The sequence below is a fragment of the Dendropsophus ebraccatus genome, chromosome 8 (genome assembly GCF_027789765.1).
Source record: "Dendropsophus ebraccatus isolate aDenEbr1 chromosome 8, aDenEbr1.pat, whole genome shotgun sequence".
Lineage (NCBI taxonomy): Eukaryota > Metazoa > Chordata > Amphibia > Anura > Hylidae > Dendropsophus > Dendropsophus ebraccatus.
In genome coordinates this window covers 106,003,446-106,017,863 of record NC_091461.1, presented here as the reverse complement: position 1 = coordinate 106,017,863, position 14,418 = coordinate 106,003,446, and the positions used below count along the sequence as shown (strand labels likewise).

The following is a 14,418-nucleotide window of genomic DNA, read 5'->3' as shown; positions in this document are numbered from 1 at the left end:
TTTGAAGTTTGAAGGCTCTAACTTATTTGCAACTTATCAAACCTGCTAAATCTGCAGTGGGTTAAATACTACTTGTAGGCACTGTATAAATTTATTTTTTATACCGCCCAACTTTGGCAATTTCAATGGAACCACATAATGTGTATGGAGGGGGGACTCCTATCTCTTCTTGTGATGGGTGTCGAAAGACAGAGGGGTTGGTATGTTTAATAGAGGGGTCTGGAGGGGACAGACAACTCTGAAGGTGAATAGAGGGGTCTGGAAAGGTCAGGATAGTGCAGGAGGAGTCTGGCAGAGACAAAGGTCTGAAGGGAACAGAGAAGTCTGGAGGGAACAGAATAGTCTGGGACAGAGGGGAAAAGGAGTTTTGGAAGGAACAGAGGTGTCTGGAAGTGGTTTACTTCCCTCTACAAGTGTTCATATGTATTGGGGACAGAGATGTTGGCCAAATAAGCATTTGGTTCTGTCTTATGCATAGTAAGCAGTGAGACTTCACTAATCCTTTAGTCTGTGGTTTCCATCTTGGAACAAATCTCTCCCACATATCTGCATTCAGTCCATGTATCCTACAGACTCTACACAGCGCGGCTCCATGTACTGAATACAGACCACTGGTAGTAGTGGAGAAGGGAAGGATGGCAGAGATAGTGACTGTAGAGCGAGGCAAGAACAATGGATGAACTGTAGGGCAGAGGGTGCCCTGTAATGACCCAGTCATGGCTGCAGAGGCCTGATGCATGCGCACAGTGTAGTTTGTGGCCCATGTAAACCCATATTGCTCCCATATAAAGCACCTCTACTTCCCTTCATGGAGGCATTGTACTCTTGTACGTAATGTTCCTGGCATCTGACAGTGAATACATAATGCAGCAGAGCGAGTCTGGACCTGGCGCTGCTGGGAGTGTGAGAAAATGTTGAGGCCCAAGCAATCTACTTATACGCTATGATATGTCTAAGTGCCGAATTTGCTTCTGACACTGATGTCCTGACCTAATGGGGAGGGGGAGTCTGGCATTGTTGGAGACTTAAAGGACAACTCCGGCGTCAGCAAAAACAAAAAAAAAAACACTAACAGACACAGATCCCATACTCAGCATACCTCCTAAGTCGATCGCCATTCAAAAAACCCGCCGGCCGCGATCCCCGCCAACCTGTCCGCGTCTTCATCTTCTTCCTTACTTCCGGGGTCCCACGGCATGAATGAGACTGAAAAGGCTGCCGATGTGCGTGTGCATCGGCAGCCTTTTCATTGGCTGGATCGCATCACATGGCTTACTGCTTGCTCAGCCAATCAGAGCTGAGCAAGCTGGAAGCCATGGGATGCATTCCAGACAATAAAAAGGCTGCTGGTGCGCACGCGCATCGGCAGTCTTTTCGCTACCATTCATTCTAATGGAAGATGGGGAAGAAGAGGATGACTAAGCCCGTCCCCCGCTTGTGACGACATTGTCACAAAAGGCGGGAGAAGAGGACGAGGGTCACAAAAGGGTGGCGGGAGAAGAGGACTGGGGACGGGAGTAAATTCGTAATTATGTTTTTTTTTACTTCCGGGGGGGGGGGGGGGGGGTTAAGGAAAGAGGCGGAACGGCTCCAAGCAGGTGACTAACACACATTACAAAGTTATATAACTTTGTAATGTGTGTTAGTTAAGGGGGGGGGGGGGGGAAACGCTAGAGTTGCCCTTTAAAGTGAAGGGCCTTATTACACCAACAGATTATCTGACAGATTTTTTTGAGCCAAAGCCAGGAAAAGACTATAAACAGAGAACATGTAATAAAGGAAAGACTGAGATTTCTCCTCTTTTAAAATGCATTCCTGGCTTTGTTTTAAAAAAATCTGTCAGATAATCTGTTGGTGTAATAGGGCCCTAACTTTCATGTTGGTTTGTTTTTTTGCACAAGTCAATAGTACAAGCGATATTAATAAACTCTATAATAGGTTTTATTAGGCAAAAAAAGCCTTTTTCTGTACTCAAGAAGCAGTTTCCCAGCCCCCCCCCCCTTCCATTCTTATCTGTTCACTATCAGGCAAATCCGTCCTCATTACAGAGAAGCCAGTGAAGTCGGGTTCTGCTGTGTCCATTATATCCTATGGAGGGAGGAGGGGCCGAGGGAGATGTTTGAGCAGGAAGCAAAGACATGAAGGTCAGCTGTTTGGAGAGAGGTCAGAAAGGTCAGTGCTTATGTAGGAACTTGCTGAGAGAAGACTGCAGGGTGTTGTGCTGTGCAGGACTGCTATTTCTCCCCTCCGTGCTCACTCACTCCTCTCCACTCCACCCCTCCCCTCTCCATAGACCATAATGGAGGAAACGCTTTTGCTTAATAAAACGTATTACTGAGTTTCCTAAAATCGCTTGTACTATTGATATTTATTGTTTTCAGAAAAATGACACTGAAATGACAGTTACGCTTTAAACACTTGGTCTACCCACAAATTACAATGAAACCTTGAGAGGACCCAACATCTTGAGGTCCCTCTAATAAACTGATCCCATTCGCTAACAGTAAGAAAAAAAATTATAGAAATTGTGAGGAATTAAAAGGGTTGTCCGATGGTTGGCCTTTCTAAACTTTCTGCTGCCCGTCGATATAAAACAATAAACATGTTGGGGGAGATTGACTGGTGTAAAGTAGAGTTGGCTCAGTTGCCCCTAGCAACCAATCAGATTCCACCTTTCATTTTCCAAAGAGTCTGTGAGGAATGAAAAGTGGAATCTGATTGGTTGCTAGGGGCAAGTTCTCCTTTACACCAGTTTGATAAATCTCCCCCGTTATTCTCACCACTCCGTCAATGTCCTCCTCTGGTGTCACTGACTGCAGAGCCTTAACGTCCAAGATTAACTTGTCTTGGGAGTGACAGCCAATTACAGACTGAGACAGGACAGCCCTGTGGCCAGTGATTGGCTGAGCGGGCTGTCACTCCTGTGACAAGTTTGTTTTGGAAGTGGAGGTGCTGCAGTCAGTAGGGAACACCAGAGGAGGACACAGAGGGAGCGAGGTGGGAGGAACCCCTGCCTCTCTATGACACGACTTTATGAAATTAAAATCAATGAAGCCGCGTCATAGTGGGGCGAGGGTTCCCTCCCACCGGGGGCGGGCCAGCTGCCTTCAGTGCTTCACCCCCAGCCGCTACCTGGGAATAGAACAGCGCCATAAACGGGAACCGGGCCGCAGTTCAAAAAAAGACCAAACCACTGGCTTCTCTGCACCGGTGGGGAATGTACCTGATTGTACATTCACTTTAAACACTTCAAGGTGAAAGTATATGAAATTGTCTGAAGGGAAATCAATGTGTTGTCCATAGCAACTAATCACAGAGCAGCTTTTATTTTAATTGAGCAGTTTAAGAAATGAAAGCTGAGCCATGATTGGTTGCTATTGGCAACAAAGGTGGTTTTCATTTTCCCCAAAAGCAACCAATCACAACTTTCTTAGGCTGCTCTAGTAAAATGAAAGCTGCGCTGTGATTGGTTTCTCTGGGTAACACAACCTTTACATTTTACACAGTTTTATAAATCCCCTTTCAGTATATAAGAAAGATCCAGAACTACTAGTATACAATGATTAACATGCGGGAAAAAACTTTATTTACACAAATGATGTAAGACAACGATCGTCTCAATGTCTCCCTCATAGAACAACACTTACATCTGGTGAAGTACCTGCGCCATGGGCACCCCGCTGGTCAGGTCCTCGATGGTCTTACATGGTGCGCTGGTGTTAAATGTCTGTAACTACAGAAAGAAAGAAAAACAATCAACTGGGATATAAACCAAACCAAAATAATATCCACCTCCCATCTCCCTCATGTACAGTGTGTGTATGTGTGTGTGTGTGTGTGTGTGTATATATATATATATATATATATATATATATAATAAAATTCAACAATATACAATACAAATTGCATGTATTATATGTATGATTTCAGTATTATTTTTTCAATCTGTTTTTTTTCCATTTTATACAAAAAAAATTATCCTTTTTGATCTGTTTTTCCATTGACTTCCATTATAAAAAAAAAAAAAACGGATCAAAGCTTATCCGTTTTCTTTTTTTAGCGTACACAAAATGTGGCTGACCACATTTCTGTGTAGGCAAAAAAAAAAACATGCGCTTTGACCCCTTTTTTATGAAAGTCAATGGAAAAACAGATAGAAACGCATGCACATAAATGCATAATTTTTTCATCAGTTCTTTTCACATAAAACGGATAACAAAAACGTAGTGTGAACCCAGCCTTATGAGAAATATTACATATTTAGAATATCATTATCGGGCTATGTTCCCACAACATCTTTTTTGGACCGTTGTGCGGCCGTTTTTTGGATGCCAATCATTTTCCCGCCAAAACACAGCCATTTAAAAACGGACGCATTTTAGCGCCACAATGACGTCTGTCTCATAAAAGGGGCGGGGAAACGGGCAGAGAAAAGACCTTGTGTGAACCTAGCCTTATTATTATTTCCTCCTGCTCACAGTCACGTTAACAAGTCACGGTGGATTATTCTTATCAGGGTTCTAGGGGCAAATGTTTCTTAAATTCATGGATTTTGTAACCTATCAAACTTCTGGCCACATCGCCGACTCACACATCACATATCTGTATATGGACCTGGCTGCAGTCGGCTCATAATCTCATATGTAGGCTACCAACAACCATGCATGACAACAACCCCCACCATCCAAACCATAGATCTCAGGCCAACTTTCTTTTTTTCTTCATTTTTCAATAGCTTAGAACAGGGGTGTCAAACTCACGGACCTCTAGTTGTTGCAAAACTACAATTCCCCTGGACAGCAAAAGCTTTATCTGTCCATGCATGATGGGAGTTGTAGTTTTCCAACAGCTGGAGAGCCGTAAGGTTGACACTTGTGACTTAGAAGCTCGACCACAGCGGTTTTCCATTGTCTTGTGTGGCGGCAAATGTTTAACAGCAATCAAGCCCCCAGCATACACCACAGGAGCTCTCACCCCTACAACTCTACTTCCTACAACACTTCAAGGTCTACTCCACATACAAAGAGCAACTCAGCACATACTTCTCCTTTCTTATCTTGCAAAAAGTTACATCACACATTATAGTCCACTCCAATCACATCTAGAGCCCCGTTCTCCAGGATAACTGCAGTCATGTAAATAGATTACATTAGTGGAATAGTGAGTGCAGCTCTGGAGTATAATAAAAGGATGTAACTCAGGATCAGTACAGGATAAGTAATGTAATGTATGTACACAGTGACCCCACCAGCAGAATAGTGAGTGCAGCTCTGGAGTATAATACACAATGTAACTCAGGATCAGTACAGGATAAGTAATGTAATGCATGTCCATGGTGACTCCACCAGCAGAATAGTGAGTGCAGCTCTGGAGACCCATTACGTCTAGCAATCGTATTTATATATAAATCCATTAGAGCAGAGCCGACATTGTACACTATGAACTGTTTCGGTCTTGCTTTGTCCTGATGTGACACAATCCAGGAGGGGGACAGAAAGCCGATCCCAGGAGTAAATGCTCCATTCGGATGAAGTGGAAAAGATATTCAAATCATGAGAACTATTCACACTGAGGAATCCGGAGACTTTGTGGCTACAATCAGTTTCTTCACGTGGAAACATCTACAGGTTATAAACACACCCAGGAGCTGTCTGGACTGGTTCTACTGGTATTTATGGTGAGGGCAGCGTTGGGCAAGAGATCTGCAGTTACAGAGACATTGTATGCGTGTCGCCAACTATACCCGAGATGCAGCGCTGAGCGCTGGTCATAAAAGCATGTGCAGGCAGTGTACGTAAATGGCGCATTTATATACAGGTGCTATAGTCTACTTATATATCTATGTCTACTTGTTCAGCAACAGGACGCCAGTAATAATACTACAAGAGTAATTCTGCATTGCAATGAGAATTTATTCGCTATTCAGTATATGAAGAAAGCTGGGTGACATCCTATACATTACCTGGAGGCCAAGAAAGCAAAACCAATGCCATCCTCTGGTCACTGATGGCCAACCACGTCCTTGGAAGAACAAATACCCGGGATTAGGAAGCTTCGCAAATCTCATTCAACTAAGTGACAGTGAATGGCGGACGTCTGACTAAATATAGAAGAAGTTATTTGCAGAGCAGAAGTAAATCCGCCCATCAGAGACAGAGATGTATCTGCGCCTGGCACAGAGGGCACATTATGGGGGATGCCCACCTCTGATTACTATTCTCTAAAGCCGAATAATCTATATAACAATTTAAAACACTCCTGTCCTTTAAAAAAAATTATTTATGTTAGATTAACCCTTCAGAGTGATGACAGGGTGATGTTACTGCTATCACTGCTGGTATTGAGCCCCCAGGCAGCCCCTCCATGGTGCACAGGGGTAGGAGCAGAGCCAGAATTGCACATACAGGCACTTCTTTCTCTTACTTCTCTGGCCAATCACAGGGCAGCGTAATACTTTCTGCTATGCAATGACACAGTGCTGTTATTGTACCGGGGGATGATTTATAGTCCACACTACTGTACAGTATATGGCAGCTGGGAGAGATAGAGTTATTGATGCACTGGCAAGGTGCTTGAAGAAAAGAAAAAGACATCAAAGAAGGAATGGGAAACACTTAAGAAGCCCTGGTCAAAGCTGTGAAATGGCTCTGATGATGATGACAAGAGAAAGGGGTTACATGACATGACATGGCTGCCCAGAACTTTATGGGAGGTTAGAGATCAAAGGAAAGCCTTGATTTACCTTGCAGGCACACTATGGTCCCTCTGGAGAGGGCAGGAGGCATGGACATAGCCCAGAACCCCTCCCTCTTCTGCACAAAGCACTAACTAAGCCCCTCCCTTCTCAACTTCCCGACTGAGCCTAACAATAGAAAATGTACTGCGACTTGTGTACTGACCACTCAGAGCTGCACTCACTCTTCTGCTGTTTTAATCAAAATCAGTACAAGATAAGTAATGCAAACTAAAGGAAAACTTCAGCAAAAATCATACATTTCCGGTAGGCAGGGGCAAGGGGGAACATAATAAACAATCACCACCTACCTATCCCCGTGCCCCTGAAATGCCACTTCACAGGCTCACAGAATCCATTTTCCCCTGAGTTGTGATGACATAGTAAATACCTGACCGGACTGATGGATTGCCCACTCAGCCAATAAGTGACTGCAGTGGTGTCCTGCCCCTGTCACTGACTGGCTGAGCAGACAGTAACTCAGGATCAGTACAGGATAAGTAATGTAATGTATGTACACAGTGACCCCACCAGCAGAATAGTGAGTGCAGCTCTGGAGTATAATACAGGATGTAACTCAGGATCAGTACAGGATAAGTAATGTAATGTATGTACACAGTGACCTCACCAGCAGAATAGTGAGTGCAGCTCTGGAGTATAATACAGGATATAACTCAGGATCAGTACAGGATGAGTCTTGTAATGTATGTACACAGTGACTCCTCCAGCAGAATAGTGAGTGTAGCTCTGCAGTATAATATAGGATGTAACTCAGGATCAGTACATGATAAGTAATGTAATGTATGTACACAGTGACCCCACCAGCAGAATAGTGAGTGCAGCTCTGAGGTATAATACAGGATATAACTCAGGATCAGTCAGGATAAGTAATGTAATGTATGTACACAGTGACCCCACCAGCAGAGCAGAATAGTGAGCGCAGCTCTGGAGTATAACACAAGATGTACACAAACAAGATCAGAATGTATTTCCCTATCTTGAACAGTCCCTGGCAGCTCAAAATATCCCACTGTGATCAAGTAGACCACACTCCACCCTCAGCTTATACCTTACATGAAGGGACACCATTGCCCTTGAATCGTGATGTCATTCATTGATACCAGTGACCCATCAGATCCTTGTGAATCTGCTATAACTTCTACTGCTATTTTCGGACCTTTCTTTGTCCACAATGAGGACATGGCACAATGGTTGGACCAGCGGAGATCTGGATCTTGCCATTGTCCTTGAAGCTGTCTCCCAGCCAAAAAGGCAAATACAGACCAAGAAAGGGGAGACGACAGAGAAGGTCTCAGCAGAGAGGCGGACGCATGATACAGGTGGTCTCCCGGACAATACAGCAGCAATCTCTAAACTCAATGTTGAGTTTTGACAAAACTACAACTCCCATCATCGTGGCAGTTTGGCTACAGGATGACTGCATAACACGCAGTGGGGCTTAAATGTTTGTGAACCCTTTAGAACTTTCTAATTGTTGTTTAGTGTCCTCCTGATGATGGACTCATGAACATTAAAGGGGTTGGCCACTTTATAGTAAAATTACTCAGTGTACAGTATTAGTAAGTGTACTCACTGTATATACTGACAGCAGCTCCCTGTGTACCTCATAGAGCTAATATCAGACTCCCCTCCTCCAGGCTGTGCTGTCCTGCTCTGTGGTGAGTCTGTCCATAAGATGGCTGACATGGAGAAGCATGTGACCATGCCCCGCCCCCCAGTGTCCACCACTGAGCCTGTATATGCCTATGGAGGACACTGGAGGCGGGGCATGGTCACATGCTCCTCCATGTCGGCCATCTTATGGACAGAATGACCTCAGAGAAGGGCAGCACAGTCTGGAGGAGGGGAGTCTGATTCTAGCTCTATTGCACTGATCTTGCACAGTATACAGTGTTTGCACCAAAAAAAAAAAAAACAAGTCATATATGCAAACATGGTACCAATCAAAGCTGCAGATCATGGCACACAAAAATGACGCAGACAGCACTAAAGGCTGAAAGATTAAAAAAGTTGTGGGAATCAGAATACAGCAATTTTAAACATATGTATTTGAAAAAAAGGTGAACTTTGTTACATTTGTAAAGTGTAAGTTGTAAATTAAAATGAACATATATTGTTCCATTGTAATAGCATGGACCTGAATATAGATAACATGTCAGGTTTGTTACATAGTGAACAGTCAAAAAATTGGGGAGCATTATATCTGCAGGTGGGGGTAGGGGGGAGGCATAATATTGAATTATTATGTGGGGTTATATGCTAAGTATCAAAATGGTATCAAGTATCAAAATAAAAAAGTTGGTATTGGTATCAAAATTGGTTGGTATTGGAACTCAAAAATTCTGCTATCGTGACATCACTATACCAGGCTTAACAGTTTTGATTGATCTGTTTCATTTAGTTCTTTATGTACTTTCGGACTGAAGTAGTTTTAGCTTGTTCCATCTCATTGCCGGCACTGACTATCGATATGACAGGTCCTAACTGATTTTCCCCAAAAGGCAGAGGAGCGATCATTTATTTAGTCAGAAAAGTAAAAGTAAAAAGCAGAATTGGCTCTGAAGACAGACAGAACTAAAAGAAGCGACCGAGCGTTAATTCAAACCCTAAGCCTCACAGCAATGCTGTCATTTCTACACAGGTTTGACACGTTATAAATTTATATTGCACCACTTCCCCTTTTCCTGGCTGTCTGCACACTCCACTCCCCGACCATCTGCACACTCCACTTCCCACTGCCCAGTCAGCTGCACACTCAACTCCCCAGTCAGCTGCACACTCCACTCCCCACTTCCCGGTCAGCTGTACACTCCACTCCCCACTCCCCGGTCAGCTGCACACTCCACTCCCTAATCCCCGGTCAGCTGCACACTCCACTCCCCTGTCCCTGCCCTTGCCAGGTTCCCAGTCTAAGTTGTGGTCTAGATGCGGAGCACATGTACCAAGACACAGTTTTCTCTCAATTAACCGTATTTTACACAATGCAGTGTTAAGCTTCCACTAGAGAGGACAAGTCAGGGATCATCTCAACCCACGCCGTGGACAAGGAGAGACACAGTGCAGGACAGTATCCATAAAGAAAGTAAAGGAACTGATCCTTATAGAGCAAAGTTGCTAGAAGCCTATGAACTCTATCTCGCAGCGCGGGTGTAAGCAGGGAACCCTCAGCATTCCGCTCATTTCAGGTAACAAGGTCTGGGGCTTGTGTCACCCTCTAGGATGGGTCTCTAGACACTGGTGGGCAATAGGTGGTACAAAGACCAAAGAGTCAAAACACAGGCACAAGTATTCTCTCTTCTTAAGTATTCTTCTATTTCTACATCCGAAGTTCTGGCAGAGCACAGTACTACTTGAGTTGGGACTCTCACGACATCCTCCTCTCTACTTTTCTGATCCTCTTTCATATCTCTCAGAACGCAACCCAGTCAACACGACTGTACCACTCTCTATACTCTCACTACAGATCTAGATCCTAAAGTATCAAGTGTCTTATCAAGTGTAAAGTATTATATCAATGCAAAGCTGTATGATCTGCTGCATACAAGTATCTTTAGAGTAAATAAGATTTTATTTATGATAAAGAGACTCTGTGATTCCTCGTCAAGCACCGACACAGTACACACACACTCTTTGGGTCATCTCCCCTGTCTGTGGGTGGCAGTGCCAATAGTCTGGGTGGGCCATTATTCCACTATGGACCACCGTGATAAGTACCCAAGGGACCCCGCGACAACCCGGCAGGACACTGTCCACAGGGGAACAAGGTATAGCCGACCCTATAAAATAAAAGCAGGTGTGCCACCATACCTGTGTGCCCAACCGGCACTGGCGTCACAACATAATATCACTGGGCCCGGCTATATCTCGGCCAACCACCATAGAACTGGCGTCACACTTCACCATCTGGCAAGTGACCGGTTGTGTCGCCTCCACATTGGGGGTGTACCACAACTCCACTCCCCGGCCATCTGCACACTCAACTCCTCGGCCGGCTACACACTCAACTCCCCAGCTGTATGCACACTCCACTCCTCGACCTTCTGCACTCCCCACTCCCTGGCCGTCTACACACTCCACTCTCCCGCCAACTGCCCAATCCCACCATAGAGCATAATGCGGAGAGCTATATATACCTATGTGGTCAGGTCTAGTCTGACAACATGTAGATAACACAAGTGATAATGTAATGTGAACAATATAATAACTTTATCGGGTTTCAGATTCCCCCTGTATTGTGCCATGTGACCAGCGATAGGTAATGAATCTGTGTGGGGCAACTCATATGTATGTATGACTAAAGGAGCAACCCTGAAATGTGTCAGACGGTGAAGTCCAGTGACCAGGCTCGCTGTAAATGGATTGTATTATGGTGTTAGAAAAACTGATGATTTTGGATGCTGGATAACATTTCTTTATTGTTACATATTATAGTACAGGCTCCTCCGCAGCCCCTTCCCCACAATCACTGTAACCCCACATTATATTACAGGCTCCTCTACTGCTCCTCTGCAGCCCCTTCCCCACAATCACTGTAACCCCACATTATAGTACAGGCTCCTCTACTGCTCCTCCGCAGCCCCTTCCCCACAATCACTGTAACCCCACATAATAGTACAGGCTCCTCTACTGCTCCTCCGCAGCCCCTTCCCCACAATCACTGTAACCCCACATTATAGTACAGGCTCCTCTACTGCTCCTCCGCAGCCCCTTCCCCACAATCACTGTAACCCCACATTATAGTACAGGCTCCTCTACTGCTCCTCCGCAGCCCCTTCCCCACAATCACTGTAACCCCACATTATATTACAAGCTCCTCTACTGCTCCTCCGCAGCCCCTTCCCCACAATCACTGTAACCCCACATTATAGTACAGGCTCCTCTACTGCTCCTCCGCAGCCCCTTCCCCACAATCACTGTAACCCCACATTATATTAAAGGCTCCTCTACTGTTCCTCCGCAGCCCCTTCCCCACAATCACTGTAACCCCACATAATAGTACAGGCTCCTCTACTGCTCCTCCGCAGCCCCTTCCCCACAATCACTGTAACCCCACATTATAGTACAGGCTCTTCTACTGCTCCTCTGCAGCCCCTTCCCCACAATCACTGTAACCCCACATAATAGTACAGGCTCCTCTACTGCTCCTCCGCAGCCCCTTCCCACAATCACTGTAACCCCACATTACTGTACAGGCTCCTCTGCTGACCCTTTACCTACAATGGCTGCCCTCCTATTACAGTACAGATTCCTAGACAGCTCTGCACACCTGAAATATATTTCCATGGCCCCAGTGTCCTAACATGGAACATCTGCTGTAGGAGAAATCTACAGATGATTTGCATGAAGAGCAGCCACATCTTCATACAGGAGGAATAATCCTGAATTCACTGACCGGCTGCACATAGGCATCAGATCTGGTGTGGATCTCAGCAAAATTTCTGTCAAATCCAACAAGTGAAAACATAACCCTTGGGTAGCAGAATAGTGAGTGCAGCTCTGGAGTATAATACAGGATATAACTCAGGATCAGTACAGGATCAGTAATGTAATGTATGTACACAGTGACCCCACCAGCAGAATAGTGAGTGCAGCTCTGGAGTATCATACAGGATGTAACTCAGGATCAGTACAGGATAAGTAATGTAATGTATGTACACAGTGACCCCACTAGCAGAATAGTGAGTGCGGCTCTGGAGCATAATACAGAATGTAACTCAGGATCATGAGCGAATCGCTGATCTAAGCGAAGCACCTTGTTTGATCAGCGGTACGCCCATCAAGCTGCCGGTCTTTCAGCACTGCTCCACTCCTTACTGCTCCCCCCAGTTGCTGGGGAAAAGCTGGATCCAATCCTTGGAAACTGAGAGAAGTTTCCCAGTATTGGTGCCAGTTTTTCCCGGTGTCCTGGGAGGAGCGTCAGGAAGCGGAGCAGCGCTAAAAGGCCATCGGCTTGATGGGCGTACCGCTGATCAAACAAGGTGCTTCGCTTAGATCAGTGATTCACTCATCTGTAAATGTAATGTATGTACACATTGACCCCACCAACAGAATAGTGAGTGCAGCTCTGGAATATAATACAGGATGTAACTCAGGATCAGTACAGGATAAGTAATGTAATGTGTGTACACATTGACCCCACCAACAGAATAGTGAGTGCAGCTGTGGAGTATAATACAGGATGTAACTCAGGATCAGTACAGGATAAGTAATGTAATGTATGTACACAGTGACCCCACCAGCAGAATAGTGAGTGCAGCTCTGGGGTATAATACAGTATGTAACTCAGGATCAGTTCAGGATCAGTAATGTAATGTATGTACACAGTGACCCCACCAGCAGAATAGTGAGTGCAGTTCTGAAGTATAATACAGGATGTAACTCAGGATCAGTACAGGATCAAGTAATGTCATATATTTAAGGAGCATACAGCAAAGTCCCAGCATTGATATATTTGCAGCATTAGTGGTACACAGCTTTCTGCTGGACGCGTTTCAGTCTCTCTCAAGCCTACACATATACAATGCCACCATTCTTCTTCATAGCATAGAACAGGCTAAATCCTTTCCTCGAGCTCCAGATTAAATGGAGCCTGAATGAACAAAGTGAATGAACATTACATGGAACTATGGATGACGTCCCTTAAGTGCAGAGATGGGGAACCTGTGACCCTCCAGCTGTTGCAAAACTACAATTCCCATCATGCCTGAACAGCTTTTGACTTTAATGCATTGCTCTTCAGACTGTCAGGGCATGCTGGGAGTTGTAGTTCTGCAGCAGCTGGAGAGCGGCAGGTGGGGGCACATTGCCTTGGTGGACTCTATCGGTAACATTACATACATTTCAACCCTTTTCCCCCTCTTTTAGGCTATGTTCACACGCTGTATGCACAACGGCCATTCTGCGCAAACGACTGTTGTTTAACACTACCTGCGGACAGAGTTAATGAAAATGATCATCAATTACGGCCGTAGATAGCGTTAAACAACGGCCGTAACAGGGAATGGCCGTTGTTTATATAGCGTGTGAACATAGCCTTAAAGTGTGATTTATTACTTTTAATCTGGATTTAGATAAATAAAAAATAAGAATAAAATCTTTCTCCTTTAACCCTCGTTCTCTATCATTCGCTATGCTGGGACTTGTAGTCCTACATTTCCAAACTGACAGGTGCAAAAAGGACATTGTACAAGTCGTTATCGAGCCTGGCGCAAAAATTCATTCAAGCGTGGAAAAATTATGTCGCGGCAACTATAGTGTAATAGCCTTATAATGGGGCAGTGTAGCGTAATCACCTTATAATGGGGCAGTGTAGCGTAATCACCTTATAATGGGGCAGTCATTCACACTGTTACTGAATACTGATGTATTCAAGTGCAGGACAACTGGTTGGCTGCAGTAGTAGCAGAAGATCCATGCCCCCCACACATCTATGACGTCACTAATGCCCCCCTAACATGCACCACTCCTCCATGACGTCACTCATGCCCCCTTCCCCTCATCTTACCCAGATAATAAGGCTCTCGCATGGCTCGTTCTCGTTCCCGGCCATCTCTTTCCTGTCACTTCTTCTTTTCCTCCTGATCCTGGTGACCTCACCTGGGGAACAGAGAAGGAGGGAGCAAGCTACGGCTAATAAGAAAGCGCTACTTCTTCACTTTGACGTG

The 14,418-nt window shown here is 45.0% G+C and overlaps 1 protein-coding gene across 1 annotated transcript in view; it reads right to left on the bottom strand.

The window, feature by feature from the left end:
- HOOK1 (hook microtubule tethering protein 1) overlaps positions 1-14,418 on the bottom strand; it is a 44,874-nt gene that overhangs the window by 30,340 nt on the left and 116 nt on the right. The window contains exons 2-3 of the mRNA XM_069981322.1: positions 14,259-14,350; positions 3,648-3,733 (exon numbers count right to left, since the gene is read on the bottom strand). Coding sequence (XP_069837423.1) covers positions 3,648-3,733; positions 14,259-14,303 — 131 coding nt within the window. The 5' untranslated portion in view covers positions 14,304-14,350. The remainder of the gene's footprint in view (positions 1-3,647; positions 3,734-14,258; positions 14,351-14,418) is intronic.